The 26733-nt window shown below is 54.3% G+C and overlaps 1 protein-coding gene across 1 annotated transcript; it reads left to right on the forward strand.

Moving 5' to 3' along the window:
- The first annotated feature begins 425 nt into the window (after positions 1–425).
- On the forward strand, positions 426–26515 carry LOC142069921 (maestro heat-like repeat-containing protein family member 7). Its single transcript, XM_075122683.1, is given in 19 exon segments — positions 426–727; positions 1715–1815; positions 3485–3610; positions 4826–4905; positions 5456–5579; positions 6210–6296; positions 8535–8639; positions 9822–9957; positions 12675–12784; positions 13891–14040; positions 14350–14504; positions 14885–15228; positions 16473–16543; positions 17789–17965; positions 19918–20073; positions 21690–21791; positions 21996–22095; positions 22546–22608; positions 26188–26515. Coding segments are annotated over 19 exon segments (2511 nt in total). The 5' UTR covers positions 426–591; the 3' UTR covers positions 26376–26515.
- Positions 26516–26733: the final 218 nt, after the last annotated feature.

Raw genomic sequence — 26733 nt, forward strand, 5'->3', positions numbered from 1 at the left:
CCCAGCGTGGGGGGAATCAGGCCTGGGATTCTCTGCAGCGGCTGCTGCCATACAGGCCTTGGAGAGACGAGCTGCGAAATCGCCACAAAGCTCTGCCCCGGCACAGCCTGCCTGCCCGCTGCTCTCCCGCCTTCTGCTCCTTCCCCTTCACGGTGGTGTCAGAGCAACTCCTGCTGCTCACCAGACCGCCCCCCGCACCCCACCCCGCTTCCCTCCCCCAGCTGAGACCTGCCACGGCCCCAATATTCCTGGGGGAAGGGATCAGGGTAATTTCCCTGGGCAGGAAGAATCCTGAGTGGTTGGATGCAGCCTGTCTGCTGGGCAGTTTGTGAACCAGCAGAAGGAGAGGCGGGAGTGACCCGGGGGAGGCCGTTTGGCCTGCGGGATGGGCCTGGGAGTCCGGAGACCTGGGTTCTAATCCTGCCTGTACTGCTGACTGCCTGGGTGACTTTGAGCACATCCATTGGCTTGTTTCCCTGCTGGCAGCTGTAGGCACTGGTGGAATAGCAATACGTGGACTGGCTCTGATGCTGAACGGGGCAGTCGCCTCTCATCTCTCACAAGCAATGCCTTGTCCTGGCTTCTTGCAGGATGGCTGAGGAAGTCCGCAAGGTCCCCTTGAAGCCCATCCTTGCCTGGGAGGAGACGAGACCTCCTCGAAGGAAGAGTCCGCAGAAGAGCCCACAGCAGCAGCAGGAGCTGTGTGTGCCTCAGCCCTTCCATGCTGGTGAGTGGGTGCCTCCTGGGTGGGCGGAGGGGCTGCAAAAATGGCAGGGGCCATGGCCCTGCATTGCGGTAGGTCTTGGCCCCTCTGGGGGTTGGGGTTGCAAGACCAGGGTGTCAGTGGCGGGAGAAGACTCTATCACCTTTGTACAACTCTGGGCTGCCATGAGATGGAGAGACAGGAAAACCCAGGCAGGGGGGAATGGCTCCTCCTGCTGGCAGCAGCTGCAGCCCCTACATCTGATCGGGGCATTAGGGGCGGCAGCAGAAGCATCAGGTGGAGACTGACTGAATTGCCCACCCCGATCCATCACACACAGGGTCGGAAGATGTTTTCCACCAGTCGAAGGGGATGCTCTGTGCATGGTGGGTTGTTAAGCCTAGGATTGCAGGGTGCCGGCCAAAGCATGAGATGCCCCCTGATGTTGCAGCCCCATCTGCTGGCTCCTTTGCAGGGGGGTTATGCATTGCACAGCACAGGGCATTTGGGTGGGGGGGTTGATGATGGGAGCCCAGGGCTTGCCCAGGTTACACCCCGTGGCTGTCGATGGCAGGGGAAGCAGTCAGATGAAGCAGAACGGGCAGGCCCTGGGTCCCCGTATCCTGCGCAGACTGGGTCGCTCCTCCCTCTCCCGCAGCGGGGAGCAGAGCGATTCACTGCCATTCCCTCTGCCCCCTCCAGCAATGGCCCGGAGAACGGGGACACCACTCATAGCCTGACATCATGCCTCCTTCCAGGTGTGGTGCTGCATGCTGGGTGCGGGCAGGGAAGTGGGGTGGCCGCTGGGAACCAGGGCTCTGACTGGATCTTTGCTGGGCTGAGCAGCAAAGAGTTGGGGAAACCAGGGATGGCTGTGCCAGACCCTGTTGTGCATCGGGGCTACTACCCTGCTGGGGTGGGAGCGGGGGGCAAGGGTTTCTGCTAAGATCTCTGTCACCCAGCCTGCAGCTTGGCAGCCCCAGGTATTACCACTGCTCTGTCTTTGATCAGATTCACCATCACCTGGGAATGCCTCCTGCTTTATGGGGCCAGACTAGCAGGAGAAAGAGACCCTAGACTATATCAACACCTTTCTCAAGGGCAATGAACAGGTACCAAGAGCCCTCCTCTGATCTCTCAGGTACTGCCCTGTCCACATGCAGTATCCGTCCTTCTCCGGATGAGGCATGGATTCTAAGGCCAGACGGGACCTCCCCACTGTGACCTCCTGTATAACACAGGCCAGAGACCTGCCCCCAAATACTTCCTGTTTAAACTAGAGCATCTTAAAAACATCCTCTCTTGAGTTACAAAAGGCACCCACCATGCCCCTTGCCCACTGGATTTGGCCAGTCCCCAGCATGATGGGTTGCCCCCCTTTGAGGTGCCACCTGATGTACTGGCTTATCACTGAGCCCGCCTGTTCTGCCAGCCTGGGCCCCCGTTACCTTGTCTTGTTGGGCTCGGCTCACAAGCCTCTTCCAGCCATACACACAGGCAGGGCCACACCCAGCTGCAGAAAGACACAGACACTGAGATCAGCTCTGGGAAGACTCAGCTGAAGGGCCTTGTCCCAGTTCTCTGGTCCCCACCTCCTTTGGAGTACAGACCCAAAGGTTTTATGACATTCGCCCCCTCCCTCGATGTCGAGAGAGGTATGAACAACTCTTTGCCCCTCCTCCCAGTTACTAATTTATTCTACAAACTGGGTTGTGGTATAAACAAGAAACAAGATGATTAACTACAAGAGGTAGATTTTAAGCGGTTAGAAGAGATAGCAAACAGAACAAAGCAGATTACCCTAGTAAATAAAGAAAACACACAAACGAAGCTTTATACACCAGATAGATAGGATATCCATTAACAAATTCTCCCCGAGTGACAAACAGGTTGGCAGATTCTTAAGGCAGAAGCTGCCTTGATTTTGCAGCTTGGATTTCCCAGGTTTTCTTGCACAGGCTAGGAATCTCTCTCTCTAGCCTAGGACCATCACTTCTCATGGTTCAATCTTTGTCCCTCAGGTGTTTCCAGGTATCTTATTGCAGGGAGTCTGAGGTCCCATCCCGTCCCCCCGGCGATGTCATTGTTCCCCTTTTATCTTCTCTTCCCACCTGCTGGATAACTCTTTTGCTGTGACCTGGATCCAACAGGTCCCATTGTGTCGCGTTATCTCGGGGAGGTTTCTATTGCACACAGTTCCTGGGGTAGCCCTAATGCTTGTGCATTTCCTCCAGGAGCCAGTGTTTGGCTTTTTTGCTGTTCTACCTGAAAGGCTGTTTTGAACCTCACAGTGTTTTTCAGGAACACATACACAGCTGAACTTCAGAACGTCACATACAACGATAGCACATGCAATCCAATGAGACAGTAATGTCTAGCAGATAAAGACTTTTAGACTGATACCTTACAAGACATACTTGGTACCAAACATATCCTAATTATATGACAGTGGCGAATATTGGGGTGTCAGGGTGTCACACCCAGATGTTCCTCCCACTCTATCAAGGCCCCCCAGTAAGACTGTCTGGATGCTTAGCCCCCATGTTGCAGTTCCTCTTTGGACACCTACCCCGTGAGATCTGCTCCCTCTCTGGTCTGGTTTCACACAGAGCTGCCCTGCCCTCCCCACATAGTCACTCCTGTTGGGAGATGAATGGCCTTCTGGCCTTCGGCATATCAAAGCCTGAGCAGCGCTGGGGGGAAGCTTTCTGACATCTCTCCCACTGGCAGCTCCTTTCTACGCTGACCTTCCTGTTTTTGTCTAATCTCTGCGGGGCATAGGAGGAGGCCAAGAAACTTGAATTCTTGGATCGTGTCATCACCATCAGCAGGGCCGCCCTCACGAGGCACCCAGAACAAAACCTGGCAGCTTTTCTCTGCAAAGCCCTCCTTGTGGAGAAGATAAAGGTGAGTAAAACACACACTCGGGCTATGTTACTTAGCGGGTTTAGTGATTGGCCTGGAGAGCTCTGCAGATTTGTCTACCTTCAACTGCCAATCGCTGGATCGTGTTGGACGTTTGTCTGTTAGACTGAAGAGCCCATTATCAAGCATTTGCTCCCTGTGTAGGTACTTACAGACTGTCATCAAGGCACCCTGTAACCTTCTCTTTGTGAAGCTGAACTGATTGATTTCTGGAGTCTCTCACTATAAGGCATGTTTCCCAGTCCTTCAGTCACTCTTGTGGCTCTTCTCTGACCCCTCTCCAATTTATCAACATTCTCCTTGTATTGTGATCCCAGCAGAGGTCGCACCACTGCCAAATACCGAGGGAAAATAACCTCTCAAACAACTGGAGATTGCCCTGTTTGCACAGCCCAGGATGGCATAAGCCCTTTTGGCCCCAGCCTCGCACTTGGCGCTCCTGTGCAGCTGATTACCATGACTGCCAAGTCTTTTCCAGAATCACCGCTTCCCAGGTTAGAGACCCCATGCTGTGAGTGTGGCCTGCGTTCTTTGTTCCTGAACATGTCACTGTATTGAAACGTAGATTGTTCCCTTGCACCCAGCTTCCCAAGTCACCAGGTCACTCTGTATACACCAGTCTCCCTGCACAGAGCCCCAACACTCCGCAGTCAGTGCCCACTAGGGAACTAGCAACAAATCTGCTCCGTAGATTTGGAAAGTCTTTGCTCTGCGGTGCTGCAGAAAGCTTTCCGGAGCTTACTTCCCTTCCCTGAACGTGGGACAGCGTGTGCTGGTGGGTGGTCCAGTGGGCTGGGGCTCAGTTCCTCAGTGAGACCTTTGGGCAAAGCACTTCCCCCTCTGTGCCTCAGTTTCCCTCCCATGCCTTGTCTCATCCAGTTAGCTCGTGAGTTCTCTGGGGCAGGGACTGGCTCTCACCGTGTGTGTGCAGCACCTGGCACAAGGAGCCTGATCTCAGGTGGAGTCCCTGGGTGCTAATGCTGATGGAGCCTTTGCAGTGCACTGGTGCGTGACGCTGGGGCACTGACCACAGGCCCTGCACTGCGCTCCCCAGCTGGAGCCCTGCACACCGTCAAGCCCACAGTAGGACGACCTGTCTGCCGAGGCCACGTGTTGCAGGCCCTGCGCTTTGCTCCCCAGCCGGAGCCTTACGGGAGCTCGGAGCCCGGCTGGCACTTCCCCACATTGTCTCCCCAGGAGCTGATTGATCTTGAGTCCGTCGACTCCCTGACCAGCGGGGTGCGTCAGCAAGCGATGCTCGCCATCATGGAGCTGAGGTACCCGGCCTGCCCACGCAGCCCCAGCTAGTGCTGTGTGCAGCCAGACACGCCAGCCTCTTGGCGTGGCCAGTTCTCCAGGGCATTGCCCCCTCTGCTCCTCCCCTGTCTTCCGATTCCCCCGGGCACGTGGCACCCGTGGGTTGGTGGTGGAGGATCCTTCGGTGCCTGGCGACCTCTCCAAGTGGCCGTGTGAAGATGTGGGGGAGGGAGCGAGGGGGTTGGACTGGTCCCCTCTGGGACCCGCAGGCGATGGCTCCGGGGGGAGAGGGGCAGTTGGGCACTGCCGGAGCGGAGCCACCGGAGTCGCCGCCAGCTGTGCCAGCTGCATCCCACCGGCAGCTCAGCGACTCCCTGTGGCTCAGAGGCTGGGCAGGCTGAGCCCTGGCACGTGGCACAGCCTGCGCCAGGGGGGGCTCTCTCTCAGTGCCTCTGGCGCCCTGCTCTCAGCTTCCCAGAAGCCTGCCCATCATGTCCTGGGAGCCTGAGGCCAACATCAGTGCATCAGTCTCGCCTCAGCCCTCCAATCCGCGCGTGTCTCTTCTCTTAGCAAAGTGAAGCCACTGCTGAGGGGAACGGAGCTATCCAGCCTGCTCACCGTCTGCTTCTCCAGCGTCTTCTCCCTGCCTCCAGCAGAGACCAACCAGGGTGTGGAGGCTGCTCTTTACAACAACGTAAGCCCCAAACTAGCCATGAGGAGCCGCCCCAAACCGAGGGGGAATCCTGCAAGTCCCTTGTGTCCCTGCCCCCTGGGTTACCTGGCGCTGGCATAAGAGTGTAATGATCACAGCTCCTTGGCAGCGCTTCAGCTCAGGACCTGCAGTACCAAACCACAAGCCACACCGCCTCAGATAAAGGAGTAACTCCCTCATAGGGTAGCAGTAGTAGGCATTTATCCTTCACAGGCACCGGCAATTAGTGGGGAACAGACACTCCCTTCACAAGCACATTCATCCCCAGTGCATGGCTGGGGGCACAGGCCTGAGATCAGCTGCTTGAGACGCACACAGGCCAGGGAAAGTGAAGCTTGGCTGGAAATCTCCCCTCCCCCTCAAATGCGGAGTCCTTCCTGACTCTTCTCATGCGTTCGACTGTGTGCAGTGGCCTCCCTGGGGACAACAAAAGCGGGTGGGGTCCTGTTGCCAGGAGGAGTTTGCAGTCGGTCCCCTGCAGGTACAAGTGAGTGGGTGAGCTGGAATAGCAGGGGCTGCCATGGCCTGGGGCGTGTCACATGCCAGGGCATTGGTTCGTCGCCTGGCTGGGTAACGCCACTTGCTGTGGTTTCTCCTCTGCTCTGCACGCAGACTCTGAACACCATGGATGAGCTGCTGAAGGCCTTGGTGTGCGAGGATGAGAAGCCCAACCTTGGGGTGCTGCAAAACATCATGGAGGTGTGGAGGCATGGGGGCAGGAAGGGGATGAGTCCTGTAGCGGGGGTGGGGCTCTGGGACCAAGGCTTCATTTAATCCCAGGCATGGAACACCCCCATGCCTTCTGCTCCTCAGAGTACGTTCTATACAAAGGTTCTTGGGCTGGAGGACCAAGTGCCCCCGCTATATCTGAAAAACGTCTGCATGGCATGGGGGTGGAGGAGTGCGGGATCTGCTGTGTTCTTCACTGAGCCTCATCTGACCCCATCTGTGTTCATCTGTGTTCATCTGATTCATCTGTGTTCACCATACTGGCCAGAGCCCAGAGCTAGATTCCCCCAACGTTCTAGTTCTGGGGCCACAGGAAGTCGATTCTGTGGGTGGTTTGTGCTCCAAAAAGAGGGAAATGTCCTCGGCAAATATTCGGTCTTCTCGATCCCAGAGCTTGGGAAGAGGGAATCACAGAAGTGCAGGGCTGGAAGGGATCTCAAGAGGTCATCTACTCCACCCTCTGCATTGAGGCAGGGCCAAACATTCCTCGACCGTCCCTGAGGAGTGTTTGTTCAGCCTGTTTTTTTTAAAACGTCCATGATGGGGAGTCCACCACTGCCCTAGGTCACCTGTTCCAGTGCTTAGCCACCCTCAGACTTTTTCCGAATATTTAACCTCAATCTCCCTTGCTGCAGATTAAGCCCATTACTTCTTGTCCTACCTTCAGGGGACGTGGAGAACAATTAGTCACCATCCTCTGTAAAACAGCCCTTAACATATTTGAAGAGTGTTAGGAGGTGCCCCCTCTGTCTTCTCAAGACGAAACATGCCCAAGTCATTCACCCTTTCTTCATAGGTCAGGTTTTCTAAACCTCTGATCATTTTTGTTGCTGTCCTCTGGACGGGCCCCAGTTTGTTCACATCTTTCTTAAAGCGGGGTGCCAAGAACTGGACACAGTGCTCCAAGCTAATACACCTCAGAATGACATTTCCCTCTTCAATAACAGCATCACACTCTTGATTCCTATTCAGTGTGAGATTCACGCTAACCCCCAGATCCTTTTCTGCAGTCCTGCCACCTAGCCGGTCATCCCCCACTTTCTTTTTATGCATTTGATTTTTCCTTCCTAAGTGCGTTACGTCACATTGTTTTTGACTGAATTTCATCTTGTTGACTTCAGACCAACTCTCCAATTTGGCAAGCTCATTCTGACTTCTAATCTGTCCTCCAAAGTGCATGTAACTCTCCCCAGCTTGGTGTCATCCACCAACTTGACAAGCATACTCTCCTCTCTGTTAACCAAGTTCTTCATGAAAATATTGAGCAATACTGGACCCAGGCACACCCCTGGGGGACCCCACTTCAGACACCCTCCCAGTTTGCCAGCGAGTCAGTGATAACTCCTCTTTGAGGATTGCTTTTACATCAGTTGTGCGCCCACTTTCGAGCAGTCTCATCTGGATCATATTGGCTTAGTTTGCTTATGAGAATGTCTTGTGGAACTGTGTCAAAAGCCTTACAAAACTTGATATACATCATCACATACGGCCTCACTCCATCCACTAGGCAAGTAACCTGGTCAAAGAAGGAAGTTAGATTTGTTTGGCATGGTTTGTTGTGGACAAATCCATGGTGCTATTCCTTATCACCCTATTATCTCCTCTAGGTTCTTACAAACTCTTTAATAATTTGTTCATTAATCTTTCTGGGTACCAAAGATAGGCTGACAGGTGGATAATTCCTTGGGGCCTCCTTGTTCCCCTTTCTGAAGATAGGCTCTGTGGCTGCCCTTCTCCAGTCCTCTGGGACCTTCAGCACTCCTAAAGGTTCAGAGATTGCTTTGTCTAGCTCCATCTCATGTGAATATCATGAGGCTCTGCCAACTTGAATACATCTAACTGACCTAAATTGTCTTTTATCTGTTCTCTCCCTAGTCTGGCCTGTATTTCTTCCCCCCTGTTGTTAATATTGTGTTCATCATCTAGTCGCCATTAACCTTTTTAGTGAAAACTGAAGCAAAAAAGGCATTACACACCTTGGCTTTGTCTGTATCATCCATTATTTGCTCTGCTTCCCTGCTGAGTAGTGGCCCCACACTTTCCTTTGTCTTTCTCCTAATGCATTTACAGAGCTGCTTCTGATTGCCTTTTATGTCCCTTGCCAGTTCGAACTCATTTTTGCCTTAGCCTTTCTGATTTTCACTCTATGTGCTTGTGCTATTTTTTGGTCCTTCTCCTTCGCAATTTGTCTCAATCTGTTTCTCTCAGGTCCTGCTCCCCTGGACCGCATCCAAGGAGGTGCATGTGCAGCTGAGGGCAGTGGGAAGAATCACCTGGCTGACCAAATTCATCTCCGGTCAACACAAATTCAAGGTGAGCAGCCTGTGACTCTGGCCGTCTCCTAACTGCACTGAGCAGCCTCACGGTGCAGCACTCCCTGGCAGGGAAAACCTGGGCCTGGAATAGTGACTCAGCAAGATCCTTGGTAGGAGTCCAACCTAATGAGTCCTGATGTGGACAGGTCTGTCCTCTGACTCCAGTGGGCCTTGGGTGGAGCCCCATAATTCTATCTCCAAGGACTCTCCCCGCTGTTCCCCTAGGACCAAAGTCTGCTCTGCAGGGTCAGCGGATTTACACAGGATCGCCCTGAGAGCACCATCTGAACCCAGGTGTCTCTTCACCCCCTTTGTCAGTTGCCCCCGGGATGCTTTGGCATCAGCTCCTGCCAGGCTGCCAGATGAACACCCCCTGCTTTGGGTGCTCAGGGCCATTGAGCTGCTCCAGCTGCTCCATCCCCCCTGTGGCAGGGCCTCCCCTCCGGCAGCTGAAGTGGGGCGCTTGGATGATATGTCCCCAGAGGCTGGGGCAGCAGAAGAGAAGGAGGGAGGTGGGAGGGGACACAGTGAAAGGGATGGGAGGGGCCAAAGGAGCCAGAGCAATGGGGAGTGGGTCAGGGGAGGTCGTGCAGACCCCAGGAGAGGAGGGCAAGGGGCTTGGTGCGATGTGGGGAAGAGCAGGGAGCGAGCGCAGGGGCTGCAGGAGGGGCAAGGGAAGGTCTGGCAGGAGGGGGAGGCTAGAGGACAAGGCTGCAGGAGAGAGCCGGCAGGAGAGAGCTGGCAGGCTGGGTGCGGCGCAGAAAGTGGGGGTTGTGGGGAGCTCCAGGATGGAGTGAGAGAGGCGGAATGCAGAGAAGAGGAGTCCAAGGTGACCTCACGCTCCTGGACCTGAGGTCAGTGGAGGGAGGGGGATGGGAGAAGGGGCTGGGATTAGGAGCTTGCCCTTGAGATGGAGACTGGACGTTAGTTCATTCCTTACCCAGGTCCCCACTCGAGGGCAACGTTTGCTGACTTTGCTACCCAGACTTCCCGTCCCTGCTGAGCTTCCCTCAGTCCCTGGTGATGGGTCCCATGGCTCCTCCTGCTCTCATTGTCCCCAGTCTCTCTGCGCTGGGCTCTGCCTCCCCCGGTTCTAGACCGTTGCTAGTGCAATGCTGGGGGACATGCTGCGCTGGGCCTGCAGGGGCGAGTGACTCCCCTTGCTCCCTCTCTCCGTCAGGGAGTGGAGGAGTTCAGAGTCCTGGGCCAGCTGGTGGGCTGTCTCACTCTGTGCAGTGCTGAGCAGGAGCAGAAGATCTGCCGATCGGCTATGGAGGGACTTCACCACCTCTATGCCTTCATGCTGTGGCAAAAACGTAAGAGCACTGGAGACCCTTGTCCTTCCTAAATACATTGACATGAGGTTTCCAAACATGGGAAACATATTTATTGAACACTTCTGCCTTTTCTGCATCCTTTTAAACAGTCTCCATCTAGTAATGAGCCTACACCATTGCTAGGATTTCTTTTGTTCCTAATACACTTTTTTAAAAAAAACCTCCTTAGTATCCATAGTCCTTCAAGCCATGGAGTTTCCCCTGATGTCTTTAGCTTCCCCTGTCCATATTCTTCTCTTCATAACTCACATAAGAATGGACATACTGACTCAGATCAGTTCATCTAGCCCAGTATTGTGTCTTCTGATAACGGCCAGTGCCTCATGCTTCAGAGAGAATGAACTGAAAAGGGAAATTTTGAGTGATCCATCCCCTCTCATCCGGTCCCAGCTTCTGGTAGTCAGAGGTTTAGGGACATGCCGAGTCTGGGGTTGCATGGCCTAATTATCTTGAACCCAATTATACTTTTAGGCTTCACAACATCCCACGGCAACAATTTCCACAGGTTGCCTGTGCATTGTGTGCAGAGATACCTTCTTTTTTTTGCTTTTAACTCGCTGCCTATTAATTTCAGAAAGTGACCCCTAGTTCCTGTGTTATGTGCAGGGGTAAATAACACTTCCCTATTCACTTTCTCCACACCAGTCATGATTTTATAGACCTCTGTCATATCCCCCCTTAGTCAGCTCTTTTCTAAACTAAATGGTCCCAGGTCTACACTGCAGACCTATATTGTTATCACTCCATTGCTCAGGGCTGTGAAAAATCCACACCCCTCTTGGCAGAAGCACCCCTCCCACTGACATAGCTAGCGCCTCTCCGGGAGGTGGATTAAGAGCTTGTTGGCAGAGGACCATCTTCTCTTCAACGCTACAGCGCCGGTGCAGCTATGGCGATAGAGTGGTTTAAGTGTAGACTTGCCCCCAGTCTTTTTAATCTTTCCTCATATGGAAGCTCTTCCATACCCCTAATCATTTTTGTCGCCCTTCTCTGCACCTTTTACAATTCTGGTATATCTGTTTTGAGATGGGGAGACCAGAACTACACGCGGTATTCAAGGTGTGGGCGCGCACACTGGATTTGTATCGAGGCATTATGACATTTTTCTGGTTTATTATCTATCCCTTTCCTAATGGTTCCCAACCTTCTGTTGGCTTTTTTAACTGCCAATGCATGGTGAGTGCATGTTTTCGGAGAACTCTTTACGATGACTCCAAAATCTCTTTCTTGAGTGGTAATTTAAACCCCATAATTGTGTATGTATAGTTGGGATTGTGGTGTCCAGTTTGCATTTATCGATCTTGAATGTCATCTGCCATTTTGTTGCCCAGTCCCCCAGTTTTGTGAGGTCCCTTTGTAGCTCTTCACAGTCTGCTTTGGATTTAACTATCTTGAGTCATTTTGTATCATCTGCAAATTTTGCTACCTCACTGGTTACCCCTTTTTCTGGATCATTGATGACTAGGTTGAACTAGACTGGTGTCAACACAGATCCATGGGGTGCCCCGCTCTTTACCTCTCTCCACTGTGAAAACTGACCATTTAGTCCTGTTGTTTGCTTCCTATCTTTTAACCACTGACCCATGAGAGAACCTTCCCTCTTATCCCATGACAGCTTACTTTGGTTAAGAGCCTTTGGTGAGGGACCCTGTCAAATGCTTTCTGAAAATCCAAGTACACTATATCCACTGGATCACTCTTCTCCACATTCTTGTTGACCCCCTTCAGAGAATTCTAGTAGATTGGTGAGGCATGATTTCCCTTTCCAAAAGCCATGTTGACTCTGCCCCAACAAATTGTGTTCACCTATGTGTCTGATAATTCTGTTCTTTCCTATCATTTCAACAATTTGCCTGATACTGAAGTCAGGCTTGCCAGGGATCACATCTGGAGACTTTTATAAAATTCACTGTCACATTCGCTATCTCGTACAGAGGCCGATTTAAACATTAGCTTACATACCACAGCAGTGCACATAAGTTTGTTTGGATGTCTCGTGAGAGCTGCAACCTTTGCACCAAGCAGGCAATTTACCATGCGGTTCTCCCACTCATCACAAACCCAACTGCTTATATGTCTATTGATTGAATCCCCCATTACTATTACCTGGCTTTTCTTTGTAACTGGGCTTCCTGCCTCAGGAGGGGCAGCCTCAGTGTGAGAGGATATCCTGACTTCATCTGGCAGGTGGGTCCCAACTCTGGGATCATCTCCCTCTGCTCCAGCTTGATGTTCTCCTTCCCAGAAACTTTCACCCTCCTCAGCAGCACAGAGGCTGTCAGACTGGGGGTGGGACCACTCTTCTGCATCCCTAAAAGTCTCCTCTATGTACCTCGCTGTCTCCCTTGGCTCCACCAGTTCAGATCCTCTGGCCTCCTGGTCTCCGAGGGTAGTAGCTCCTTGGGCCAAATGCCCAGATGTGCTACCTGCCCACAGGGCTGGGAATCCTACATGCTGCGTTCAGTGCAATCAACTGGAGAGCCTCACACTGCTGCTGCACTTCTGCCTGGTTTATTTTTACTCTTCCAGGGGGGTTAGTTTGTTTAGTTTTTTTGGGGGGTGGGGGAGTTTATTGGCCTGAATTTACAGTATGTTTCTTAGATGTACTTGTCTCTAAACTTCCTTGCAAAACTCCCTTTTCCAAAGCTAACCTCTGATTTATATTGCCTGCTGTCTGTTTCCCCTCCCTGGTTCAGGCACCACGCTGGCAAAGCAGAGTGCAGAGTATCTGCAGGTCTTCAGGGAGTGGCGAGCGGAGAACACCTTCTGGGTCACCTGGTTCACCAACACCAGCAATATCGCCATGGTAACTACTTTCAATGCTTCCTGGGATTGTTGTGCCCAGAGTTATCAGGAGAGAGAAATTAACACCCTAGAAGTCAGGGGGAAGGGTCAGTCCCAGGCATGTGACTGACCCCATCCAGCTCGGCCTCGGCCGGAGCCCTGCCTATGGCCCACTCCACCTCATAGAATCATAGACCTCAGGAGGTATCTAATCCAACCCCCTTCTCATAGCAGGACCAACCCCAACTAAATCATCCCAGCCAGGGCTTTGTCAAGCCTGACCTTCAAAATCTCGAAGGATGGAGATTCCCCACCTCCCTAGGTAACCCTTTCCAGTGCTTCACCACCCTCCTAGTGAAATAGTGTTTCCTCATATCCAACCTGGACCTCCCCCACTGCAACTTGAGACCACTGATGCTTGTTCTGTCACCTGCCACCACTGAGAACAGCCGAGCTCCAGCCCCTTTGGAGCCCCCCTTCAGGTAGTTGAAGGCTGCTATCAAATCCCCCCTCACTCTTCTCTTCTGCAGACTAAATAAGCCCACTTTCCTCAGTCTCTCCTCATAATTCATGTGCTTCAGCCCGCTAATCATTTTCGTTACCCTCTGCTGGACTCTCTCCGATTTGTCCACATCCTTTCTCTTGTGGGGGGCCAGATGTGACCTCACCAGTGCCGAATAGAGGGGAATAATCACTTCCCTCAATCTGCTGGCAAGGCTTCTACCATTGCGGGCCAATATGCCTCCCTCCATGCCACATCCCAAGATGCACTGGGTCTCATCCAAACCTGATCCCAGCTCCTTGTCAGGTGTGGTGGGAGCTTCCCCAGAGATTAATGCTCTCCAAGGCATCATTGTGTCCATGCACCAGTGCCAGGCCCTGCTGAGCACTAGAGAGTGTATCCATGCTGTGCAGTATTGTGCCCCCGTGCACTGCCACGCTGGCCTGTGCCATGCACGACAGCTCCTGATTGCTGGCTGGGTGCTGTGCGTCCCAGGTGCAGTAACCCAGCCCTGTCCCGGCAGAGCGGGCTTTGCGTGCACTCCTGGCTGGGTCAGTCCTGGCTGCTCGGTCCGACTGGAACCGCACTGGGCAGCAAAAGGGGTTTCACTGGCAGGTTTGTTTCAGATGTTTGGGAAGTACTTCAACCCATCCGAGCGCATGGACTTCCTCCTCACTGCTATCGAGGGCATGAGAGACACCAGCGTCCATGACTCGGTGGCAGCCAGGCACATGCTGCATGTGATCCTGTGGGTCCCCAGCCCAAGCTTGGAGAGGGTAAGAGCTGCAGTGAGAACAGCCTGCTGGGGGACCCCATCCGTGGGAGACTCTGTCTCTGGGCGCTCGGCATTACTGGGGGGCAGGTCCTGTGCAATGCGGGGGGTCAGTCTAGGTGATCTCCATGGCCGCTTGTGGTCTTGCAGTCTATGAATCGATAGGCCGGGAATTGGCCCTGTGTTCTAGGCCTGGAGCTGGAGAAGAGGATGTGGGAGGGCAGATGGCTCTCAGGTAGGGCAGGTCCCTGACACCCCAGATCAACAGCAGCGCGAGGAAGCCAAAGCCCCCATCTCCCCGTTTCTCTTCCAGGTGTCGGAGGCTGTGACGAGCATGTAGCACAACCTGGACTCCATCAGCGAGCCGCTGGCCCAGCAGCAGCTGCTCAAGGCCCTTGTCGTGCTGGGCGACCAGTACAGCGAGGAGGTGGTCACAACCCTGCTGGGCTGCTCGCTGTCATGTGACAGGTACGGGGCTGGGGCTGCTGCCGCTTGCGCTCCGGGTCCCCCAGACTGGTCCCGCTGCCAGGGACAGGGGCGTGCAGAACCTTCCAGAGACCTCCTGCTCCCTGCAGAGCTTCTGCTTGTTCTGGAGGGTTTTGCAGGCTGACATGCCGTGGAGACAGGCCAGCCTGCAAAACCCCATATGGCAGCCCTCGGCCTCCCCCGGGGCTGACACTCAGACCTGGCCCCCATGCAGCCTGCGCCAGGCAGTGGGGGCCCTTGCTGCAGCAGGAGGGCAACAAAGGGCCGGGCGGGGGCGGGAGACTCAGCAGGGTGAGGGTGGCGGTGGGTGCTGGAGGCTGGCAGGGCTCTGGCCAGGTGAAATCGGCTCTCTCCCTTTGCAGCATTGCTGTGGAGATGTGGAGGGTGCTGACATCCCACCCCAAGACCGCAGGAAAGGTCCTACGGGAGCTGCTCGACAGGCTGCAGGAACGGCCGCTGCGCCAGCATCACGACGTCTCTCAGCAAGAGGCTGGTGTCGCCCCCTTGGCCGTAAGTTCCAGCCCCTGCAGCAAGGGAAGGAGCGCCGTGTGTCCCCACCATGGCCTGAGGGTGTCTCTCAGTCTCCCACTGGGTATCGCCATTGGGCCGAAGAGAGAGAGCGTGACTCTAGCCAGCGCTATAGTGGAGGCAGAACACGCCGAAACCCTCTCCTGGTGCTCTGGGACACCTCTCATAGAACCGCAGGGTGAGAAGGGATCGCAAGGTCAGCTTGTCCAGCCCCCTGCCAAGATGCAGTATTTGTTGTGTCTATCCCAGCCCAGACAGATGGCTCCAGCCTCCTTCTATAAACCTCCAGCAAAGGGGCTTCCACAAGCTCCCTCATTGTCTGTCCCATTGTCCTACTCTTCTTACAGTTAGGAAGGTTTTCCTGAGATTTAATCTAAATCTGCAGTGCTGTCGTTTGAACCCATCCCCTCTTGTCCTGCCCTCTGTGGCAAGAGAGAACAACTTTTTGCCATCTTTTTTTTGGCAGCCTTCAAAGAATCTGAAGACCATTAGCACGTCCCCCCTTAATCTCCTCTTTTCCAAACTAAACATAGCCAGTTCCTTCAACCTTTGCTCGTATGGCTTGTGTTCCATCCCTCTGATCATCTTTGTCACTCGCCTCTGGATCCATTACAGTTTCTCCACATCTTTTGTAGACATTGGTGACCAAAAGTGGACACCGTACCCCAGCTGAGGCCTAACCAGCACTGAGTAGAGTGGTACTATCACCTCCCATGACTTGCAGGCTATACCTCTGTTAATGCAACCTAAGATTGCATTTGCTTTTTTTTTTTTTGCTTTTTTTTTTTTGCAACAGCATCGCTTTGCTGCCTCATGCTGAGGCTGTGATCCACTGCAGCTCCCAGATCCTTCTCAGCAGTACAACCGGTTATCCCCCATTCTGTTTCTGTGCATTTGCTTTTTCTTCTCTAAATGTAGCACCTCACTTTTGTCTTTGGTGAGTTTCCTTTTGTTGTCTATAGCCCAGTCCTCCAATTTACCATGATCCCTCTGAATTTGAGCTCTTTCCTTCAAAGTCTTGGCAACTCCTTCATCAGGGAGCTGATGCAGGGCAGGGGTCATTGAAAGCTTCCCAGGGGACCTGGCCCTGGCCTGGAGTCAGGAGCCCTGGTTTCTCTTCCTGGCTCTGCCACTGACCTGCTGGGTGACCTTGGGCAAGTCCCTGCCTGGCTTTTGTCTGTTGTTCTGCAGGGCAGGGCTGGCTCCTGCAGGGTGCGTCTCTGGGTGTGTGATCCAAAGAACCCTAGCACTAGAGTAGCAGCAGAGCTGTGGACTCTAGACCTCCAGGGAATGCTGGTGACACCAGTGATCCGGGACGCCCGGACAGAGCCATTTTGCTTCAATTGGAACCATTTTTTCCTACGAATCCCCTTTTTGAGCCTCGTAGGTTTTAACTGTTGACGTCACAGCTCTGTCCCGCAGCACTCGCTCCTCTGAAGAGCTCGAGAAAGGCCTTTTGCTGCTCAGACCTCATACCAAGTGTGATAGACACGGTATAGTGAAGGCAGAGAAAACCCTTGGGACTTAAATACACAGATCTGGCAGCCTGGTCAAAGAGGAGACCATCTGAAGGCAACTCTCCTGAATGATAATTTACTTACCCTGAGAATAGCAGGTCAGTCCGGTTTATTAAAGCCGGACGATGAATCGATCAGACATGGAGAGGGCATGACTGTAATTCTCTTTGTTATCCACCATTCCCATTGTTCCATGTCCTCAGCCTGGTTTTCACTTGCTTGTGTTTTATTTTTCCTTCCGGAACCGGTAAGCCTGTATTGGACACTTTTTCCCCTCATCCCGGTTGAGGTTTTGTGGGGCTGTCTTTGAACAGTTCAAAAGCCAAATACAGAAATGATTGAATCTGGCTTTTAGTAACAGACCAACCCTACAACTCGTGGACAAAATCGGCTCTCTCGCCGAGGCTGGGCTGTAAGGCCCGGGACTCAGGAGAACCCAAGTTCAGTTTCGGGCTCTGCCAGACTCCCTGGGTGACCATGGGTGAGTCACGTCGCCTCTCTGTGCCTGAGTTCCATGTCTGTACAACGGGGATAGAAATCCTTCCTTTGTGTGTCTAGCCTGTAAGCTCTAGGCCAGGGAATGTCTCTTTCTGTGCCTGGAAAGCCCCCAGCACACGCCCTGATTGCAGATAGGCGCTGGAGGTGCTATTCTAACCCTTCTAACAATAATACACTTGATTTGTTCGGGGTCAAGGTGTTGTGCAGAGAAGTTTCCACAGATGATACCTGCTAATAAATACCACCCCCTGAGATCAGGGGTACAAGGAAGCAGCTGCTTATGTTGCAGGTAGCCGGCCCCGCTGCCTGCGATCCTAGCTGGGGCTGTGCAAGGGCTTTGAGGCTCTAACATGTCATCTGGAGGCGGGGCGCTAGAAGACTTTTTATAGTGGAGGTGCTGAGCACCCCCTTACACCTGTCCACACACCCCACCACCCCTAGAGCTGGGGCCAGGAGCAGGGCCATGGCTCCAGGGGGGCGGGAGATGGATGGGGCAAGGGGGCCGAGGCTGGGGCCACAGCTGGGAGTTGGCGCAGGGCCGGCAGCTGGGACCTTGTGTGTGGGGCCAGGAGCAGAGCCCCACGAAAAACCTTGGAGTGCTGCAGCACCCCCTGCACTCCTAGTTCCCGTGGCTCTGTCTGCAGGGGAGGCAGACGTTGTTTTGGAAATGGCTTGTTGGGTCACCGGAGGGTGTTTCGTAAAGCAGCTCCTCCTTTCACACAGGTGGGGAAACTCCAGCATCAACTGCCAGTCGTCGTGGAGCAGCTAAACGAGGCAGACAGGGACGTCATCTCCAACGCCATCACCGTGCTGAGAGACATCCTCGCCGGCATGGACAGGCAGAGCGCCAGCCCCGTGGCTGTGCGAGTGGCTGAGAAACTCCTGCCGTTCTTTCATGATGTAAGGCCTGGGGGCCCGCGGGAGACCCTTCAAGCCACAGACGTGTGAATGGGGGCTGGCGGGTGGGCTAGCGGGACCTATGCTATGGCCCTAGCCAGAAAAAGGATTGTCGTAAATGACATGAACCCATTCCCGCCTTCTTCTGCTACCCCATTCTCCATCAGAGCATATGGCAGTAAGGGTGGGAACCCTGGTGTCCTACAGGCCTGCTGACAAGGATCAGGGCAGCCTGGGGACGAGGCTCCCCTTGAGGGAAGAACATGCATTCCTGAGCTTGCATGCAGCGAGGGGGCCTCTGCAACACAGGGTGCTGCAATGCTCCTGCTGGTTTCCAGGGTAACAGGTGATGGTAGCCTGGTGAAAATCCTGCCCCTCCCCTCCCTGGCCAGGAATCCCACAGCTGGCCTGTCAGCTCCATAAGGAAACGGCTCCGTCTGTAGGTTCTGCAGCTACCGCCCTTTCCTCTCCCCTTCGTTCTCATGGCAGGGCAGCATCAAATGAGGGGCTAGTTCTCCCCAGGCCTTTTGTAACCACAAACGAGCCCCCGCCAGCGTGTTCACCAGACTGATGTTCAGTCCCCCACTGCACGGCGAGAGCCAGCAAAGTGGGCGGGAGAAAGGGACCCATCCATTACTGTCTTCCAGGGGTAACGCCCCAGTGGGGGCTCCTGGAGGGACCACCCACCTCCCCAGCTCTGACAACGCTAAATCCTACCCTCATCCCTCCCGAACTCTGCTGGGACCCGGCCGCTCTTTATTAAGCAGTGGCACAGGCCCAGCTAAAGATCAACACCAAGAGCAGCTCCTGCATCTAGTCCAGCACCCGCTCCTGATGGAAAGAGAACTGAGAACTGCTGTTCCAAGAGCCTGTCTCCAAAGTGGCCAGACAGGAGAGCGCAGCCAAATCAGATAAACAGACTAAAAGAACTTATGAACACTTTTACAACAGACGTCACTCAGAGAACTGCCTGCTCTAGAACCTGGTGCCCAGAGGCGACATGTAACTGCTGATTGGGGGGGCACCATTTAAAGGTTCAGCCACTCTCAGAACAGCTCAAGTCAACCCGCCCCCCCAGGCTGCCCCCCCTTACCCTCAGCCTCACCTCCCAGAAAGCAGTGGCCCCTCCCTACAGCCCCCAGCTATTGCTCCTGGTTCTCCCTGCTGGGCACAGCTCGCCCGGCCTCCCAGGTCACTGGACTCGTCCGGCTCTGCCAGCTGCCATGCAGCGAGGGGGCATCATGTGACCAAGTGGGGCCGACCCTGAGTTAACAAGAAACCCATGTGTAGGAGTGGGGCAGCCCTTGCCGAACCCCAAGCCCCTGGAGGCTGGGTGGTTTCCAGTCATGGCTTCCAAGGCCCCCTATCTGGGAGCTCCTGCACATTTACCACCCCTTGCTCCTGGTTAAATCCCCCCCAGGTCCCTGTGCGTGGCCCGAACAAACACCAGTGTAGGAATTTGCCCCCCATGCCTGGCCCCCTTGGCCTCGCTAGAGGGTCGCTGTGGGTCAGCACCAGTGTGAGTCGGGCACGCAAAGCGGGAGGACAAAGTACACACATCCCTTCGCTCTTTGAATCTTTCCTCATTGCTCCCTCTTTGCCGCCCCTGTCCTGATGCTGCTCTGCCCTGAGCGTTTCCCCTTGGCTTGACAGGCGGGTGCTGATGTCAGTGTGCCCAGAGCTGGCTGTGAGATCCCAGGGGCTGTCTCACCCCACCTTACGGCTCTCTCTGGCCAAGAAGTTACCAAGCCAACCCCTCAGCTGATGGAAACCTGCATCTCTATTGCCTTCAATGGCGCTATGCCCATGAGACTCTGGCCCCCAGCTGTGCCTGTATGACTGGGGGTGAGTTAGCAATACCCCCTGCAGGGCAGACATCTCTGTCACAGTGAGCACTCACCCAGCTGGGTGGGCACGAGCGTCACAGCGTCTCCTCCCCACATCCTCTCTTGCAGGAGTCCAGCAAACTCCGGGTGCTCTCCATCACCCTCTTTAAACACCTGCTGGAGCTTGTAAGGGGGCCCAGCAGGAGGAAGATGAAGGAGCACGTCCTCCGCAGCCTGGTCCCTCTGCTCCTCCTCCTGCACGATGAGCGTCCCAATGTGTCCCAGGTGAGGCCACGAGCTGGAGCCTGCAGCTGAGATTGTTACAGAGTGACCAGGAATTTGTTGGGGGGAGCCAACATGTGACACCCCCCTTTAAAAGGTCTGGCTGGCAGAGGGCAGGTGCTCAGTGCTGTGACAATCAGGTGCTCAAGAACACTTGAACGTTGAGTCCAGTTGCGTCATGACCATGGTGCCCCACCCAACTGCTGAGTCTTCCCTGCCTCCTCTGAGGCCAACACTCCCCCCCTGCAGCCAGGCTGAGAGAATGGGTGGGCGGAGGGGTCAGCTCACCACTCCTACAGCCACTGGCCTCCGCACATTCCCCTGGCTGTGCTGGTGAGAAGAGCACAATCCTGGCCATGGCTCCTACCAGGAGCAGAGCTACCCAGCCTCCGGATGGTGCCCAAGACCCAATGTGCCCTTGGCCAAGCAGCTCGGACAGCTCTTACTAGCCATGACATGCCCAAGCCCCCCCTCCACCCCGCCCCAGGTGCCTGTGCACACGCTCGCTCTCATGGCCCCCATCACTTGGGAGCCAAATGCCCCCGGCAGTAATTAATTCACCCTCCTACCCCCCATGAGGTGGGGAACTAAGGCACAGCGTGAGGCCTAGTGCCTCAAAAGTATTGAATGCCCGTGGGCATTAGGCACCTAAATCCCTTTGTAGCCCTGGGCCGAAGCAACTTGCCTGAGTTCCTGCAGGAAGAGCTGGGAATTGAGTCAGGTCTCCAGCCATTGCCTTAGCCAAACCTCCGTACTTCCGCGAGCAGCCGTGGGCCGGGAACAGTTCAGCACACATGGCCTCCAGTAACTATGTTAGTGGCTTCCAGCTGGGCTGTCCCTAGCCATTTGGGTGCCCTATCCAGCCCCCCCACAGTGGGGCTGTGTGGGGTCCCAGGCCTCCCCCTCCTCCCCACCAGGGTCTGGGAGGCAGGAGCTGTATGGGGCCACTTTTGGGGGGCCCACAGGCTCAGAGTGGCCTGGGGGATTAGCGGAGGGCTGGGAGTAGCCCGCTCTGCTTCCCTCGCCCCGGCTCCAGCCGTGTGGCTTGAGGAAGGGGGTTTGGGGAAAGGGATCCCTCCCACACACACACTCACTGACAGCAGCGGGAAGCAGAGCAGCCTGGCCCCAGCCCAGTCTACTCTGCCAGCTCCCAGCCGCAGCACTCCGTTTCCCACCGCCGGTGAGTGCGGGGGGCAATCCTTTTGGAGTAGAGCGGGCTGGGACCGGGTTGCTCCACTTCCTGCCACTGCCAGTGAGTGTGGGGTCGCTGGGGGAAGAGGCTTGCGGAGAAGAGGTGGAATGGGGGAGGACTGGGGATGGAGACGGCGGGAAGGGGAAGAGGGAGGGCGGAGGGAGTTGTCTGGGCCCCCCCCAGGGACGGCCCTGCCCTTTGTAGTGAGTGCAGCCCGCGGCGGGGCTGGCTGAGATATCGGGTGGGTCACTGGGGCTGGGGCTGCTGCATGTGCAGCATGCAGCCGCCTAGTGACACCATGAAATTTGGGGCAATTTGGTGCCCCAAATTTCATGGTGCCCTACGCAGGCACGTATGCCGAGGGACGGCCCTGGCTTCCAGCTCCCGTAACCGTTGTCGCCTCGCCCCGGCCCCTCTTGTTTTGCAGGTGTGTTGGGACACCCTCAGGAGTGCTCTGGAATTCCTAAGGTGGAGCCAGCTCAGTGCCCTTGTCCAGAAAAAGGAGCTTTGGCGAGGCTGTGACTGCCTGGTGAGGGAGCCCTCCATTGCCCGGCTCAGTGCCCACACCGAGCCCCAGCCCCGGGACCACACCTGGCCCTGGCTGTAGTCCCTCTATGCGATCCCCCCGGCACAGGAAGGAGGGCTGAAAGCAGGACAATCCACAGATCTGGAACCTGGCCTGCAGGATGGAAAGGCCTTTAATAACCTTGTGCTCCCTTGTTCTGGCTCCTAGGTGGCATGCTACAAGGAAAGGGCAGAAACCTTCCTCTGCCAGGCCATGGCCTTTGTGGAAAGCCCGCAGGCTCCCATTAGAGAAGCGGCCATCAGGTTTCTAGATAACCACAGAGCAGAGGGGTCCCTTAAGCAGAGAGGCTGGATCCAGTCCCAGGCTCTCCTCAGTCCCTGCCGGCAGCGAGAAGTAACCCCAGGGCTCCTGATTACCGAATGAAGGCTCAGGGGTGTCAGAAACCCGCAGGAGCAAGCTCACCCCAAACTGCCCTGATTGGCTGATGGGCCCCCTCGAACTCCACTGCTCCTCATGCAGTCCCCATCCCCCACACCCCCACCCCACCATGGGCTCTTGGTAGTGGAACCTCAAGGCGCTATGCTCTCCTTTGGCAACCAGCCCCACAGCCATCCCTGGGGACTCGCCCTTTCCCCTGGGGACTCAGGAGTGCGTCCTGGACAGCGAGGGGCAGGTGAAAGCCCCACTGCTTGGAGGGTGACAGACGCTTTGACACCCTCGCTGGGGACGCAGGGATGTGACGAGCTGTTTGTGTGTGTAGGGCTCACTGCCCGGCAGCTGGACCAGCAGAGCCAGGAGAAGTTGGATGCCATCTGCAACGGTGAGTGACATCTGCTATGAGCACTGAGCGCTAGAGGGACGAATGGCCCAGGGCCGCGGGCTGGGTTCAATCTCCGACGCCAGCAATGTGATCTTGGGCGAGAGCCACAAAGGGTTGCAAACTGTAGATCCCCAAACCCCTGATCAGCTTCCCCCTCACCCTGTGGTGTCTGCTGGTTAGCATGTGCCCAGGCACTTAGCCATGACCTCAGAGCTGTGGCCTGGCAAATCTCCAAACTGGGCCTGAGCTGGCTGGCCTTCGCAGACGATTGCCCCCTCCCCGCCCCCGCAACACAGCAAAGGTGGGGTCCTGCCTCCACCTCTTGCACTCACTAGCCCAGGGTTTGTTGCAGTCACCTCCAGGTGGGGTGCCTGGTGCCAAGCCACTGCTCCAAAGGAGACTGAGGTGACGTCCGGTCACCTACCTCCCTGCTGCGTGCCCGGACCCCTGGGCCAGCGCAGGGCAGAGCAGCGTCTCCTCCACATTTGTTGGGGAAAAGGGGGAGGGGGGGGTGACATAGCTCAGGCTCCTCACTCCCAGAGCAGGTTCACAGCTGGGCCCCAACCAGAGCTAGAGAATGGCTGAGCTCCCTCCTCGGCATTTCCTGGAGGGCAGCAGGGCACCGAAAGTTAGGCGTAGCCTAACAATGCCCAAGCCCCCTTTGTGAATCTCCCCCTCTCTGGGCTTGAGTGCCCATCTGTGCACTTGGGGGAAGAGGGAGCATAAATACAGGCAGGGATGAGGCCATCAGATACTGCAGGGACGGGGCAGTCCCAGAAATAATGAGTGACAGAGTAACAGCCGTGTTAGTCTGTATTCGCAAAAAGAAAAGGAGTACTTGTGGCACCTTAGAGACTAACCAATTTATTTGAGCATAAGCTTTCGTGAGCTACAGCTCACTTCATCAGATGCATACTGTGGAAACTGCAGAAGACATTATATACACAGAGAGACCATGAAACAATACCTCCTCCCACCCCACTCTCCTGCTGGTAATAGCTTATCTAAAGCGATCACTCTCCTTACAATGGAACAGCCGTGTTAGTCTGTATTCGCAAAAAGAAAAGGAGTACTTGTGGCACCTTAGAGACTAACCAATTTATTTGAGCATGAGCTTTCGTGAGCTACAGTTCACTTCATCAGACTTACAATGTGTATGATAATCAAGTTGGGCCATTTCCAGCACAAATCCAGGTTTTCTCACCCTCCGCCCCCCCCACACAAACTCACTCTCCTGCTGGTAATAGCCCATCCAAAGTGACCACTCTCTTTACAATGTGTATGAAAATCAAGGTGGGCCATTTCCAGCACAAATCCAGGTTTTCTCACCCCCCACCCCTCCTCCAAAAAACACACACACAAACTCACTCTCCTGCTGGTAATAGCTTATCCAAAGTGACCACTTTCCTTACAATGTGTATGAAAATCAAGGTGGGCCATTTCCAGCACAAATCCAGGTTTTCTCACACCCCCCCCCCAAAAAAACCACACACACACAAACTCACTCTCCTGCTGGTAATAGCTTATCCAAAGTGACCACTCTCCCTACAATGTGCATGATAATCAAGGTGGGCCATTTCCAGCACAAATCCAGGTTTTCTCAGCCCCCCACCCCCATACATACACAAACTCACTCTCCTGCTGGTAATAGCTCATCCAAACTGACCACTCTCCTTACAATGTGTATGATTATCAAGGTGGGCCATTTCCAGCATAAATCCAAGTTTAACCAGAACGTCTGGGGGGCGGGGGGGGGGGTAGGAAAAAACAAGGGGAAATAGGCTACCTTGCATAATGACTTAGCTACTCCCAGTCTCTATTTAAGCCTAAATTAATAGTATCCTATTTGCAAATGAATTCCAATTCAGCAGTTTCTCGCTGGAGTCTGGATTTGAAGTTTTTTTGTTGTAAGATAGCGACCTTCATGTCTGTAATTGCGTGACCAGAGAGATTGAAGTGTTCTCCGACTGGTTTATGAACGTTATAATTCTTGACATCTGATTTGTGTCCATTTATTCTTTTACGTAGAGACTGTCCAGTTTGACCAATGTACATGGCAGAGGGGCATTGCTGGCACATGATGGCATATATCACATTGGTGGATGCGCAGGTGAATGAGCCTCTGATAGTGTGGCTGATGTGATTAGGCCCTGTGATGGTGTCCCCTGAATAGATATGTGGGCACAGTTGGCAACGGGCTTTGTTGCAAGGATAGGTTCCTGGGTTAGTGGTTCTGTTGTGTGGTATGTGGTTGTTGGTGAGTATTGCTTCAGGTTGCGGGGCTGTCTGTAGGCAAGGACTGGCCTGTTTCCCAAGATTTGTGAGAGTGTTGGGTCATCCTTCAGGATAGGTTGTAGATCCTTAATAATGCGTTGGAGGGGTTTTAGTTGGGGGCTGAAGGTGACGGCTAGTGGCGTTCTGTTATTTTCTTTGTTAGGCCTGTCCTGTAGTAGATGACTTCTGGGAACTCTTCTGGCTCTATCAATCTGTTTCTTCACTTCTTCCGCAGGTGGGTATTGTTGTTGTAAGAATGCTTGATAGAGATCTTGTAGGTGTTTGTCTCTGTTTGAGGGGTTGGAGCAAATGCGGTTGTATCGCAGAGCTTGGCTGTAGACGATGGATCGTGTGGTGTGGTCAGGGTGAAAGCTGGAGGCATGTAGGTAGGAATAGCGCTGAGTAGGTTTCCGGTATAGGGTGGTGTTTATGTGACCATTGTTTATTAGCACTGTAGTGTCCACGAAGTGGATCTCTTGTGTGGACTGGACCAGGCTGAGGTTGATGGTGGGATGGAAATTGTTGAAATCATGGTGGAATTCCTCAAGGGCTTCTTTTCCATGGGTCCAGATGATGAAGATGTCATCAATATAGCGCAAGTAGAGTAGGGGCTTTAGGGGACGAGAGCTGAGGAAGCGTTGTTCTAAATCAGCCATAAAAATGTTGGCATACTGTGGGGCCATGCAGGTACCCATAGCAGTGCCGCTGATCTGAAGGTATACATTGTCCCCAAATGTAAAATAGTTATGGGTAAGGACAAAGTCACAAAGTTCAGCCACCAGGTTAGCCGTGACATTATCGGGGATAGTGTTCTTGACGGCTTGTAGTCCATCTTTGTGTGGAATGTTGGTGTAGAGGGCTTACACATTGTAAGGAGAGTGATCACTTTAGATAAGCTATTACCAGCAGGAGAGTGGGATGGGAGGAGGTATTGTTTCATGGTCTCTGTGTATATAATGTGTTCTGCAGTTTCCACAGTATGCATCCGATGAAGTGAGCTGTAGCTCATGAAAGCTTATGCTCAAATAAATTGGTTAGTCTCTAAGGTGCCACAAGTACTCCTTTTCTCTTTGAGTGAATGGGGTTCATTGTGACTTCTTGCCTGTGTCTGGGGTCTCCTCCAGCTATGAAGGGCAGTGGGGATGTTTAGTGAGGGTTGGTGGTTGTTCCTGCTAGTCCCCTGCCTCCCGCCTCCCAGCCTGATGCCTTCTTGTCGCGGGCTGAGAGGTACAGCGCTGGCTTGCTCTGCCAGGGCTTTCCAGAGCACCATGGCTCTTACCTCCATTTCCTTCCTTTCAATCTTAGTCCTCAAAGGCTTCCAGCAGGACAGCAAGTCCTCTGTCAGGTGCCTGGCTTTGCAGACCATGCTGATCCTCAAGGCCTGCAAGAAACACCGTCCAGCCCGCGCTAGCCTACAGACACTCTTGCACAGGATGAGACTGATGCGTACAAGGGAGAACCCAGTGATTGAAGTTGCCCAGCTGCCCCAGTAAAAGCCAGCCTCCCTACTCTCGGGGTTTGGTGCACCAGAGCCCGCCTGGAGCAGGGTGGAACACATCATGCCGCACCATGGCTTTCTCCCCATTGGCCGCCTGCCCTGCCCAGCCACGTGAGTAGTTAACCGCTCAATAGCTTTTATCACCAATTACTTTTTGACAAGTTTCCATGCCCCGTGTAGAGTTTACGTCCCGCGCTCCGTCCCCGTTTCCGGTCGTGTACATTTTTGGCACCATCGACCCTTTTGAACATTTCTTTTGTATTATTTTTCTGTGTTTGGCTGGGGGAAGGTTGTGTGCTTGTGCTACAGTCAGGCAGGCAGAGCAACAGAAGGTCCATTTGCCTGGCCCTTGA

This window comes from Caretta caretta, chromosome 23 (assembly GCF_965140235.1).
Source record: "Caretta caretta isolate rCarCar2 chromosome 23, rCarCar1.hap1, whole genome shotgun sequence".
NCBI classification, from domain to species: Eukaryota; Metazoa; Chordata; order Testudines; family Cheloniidae; genus Caretta; species Caretta caretta.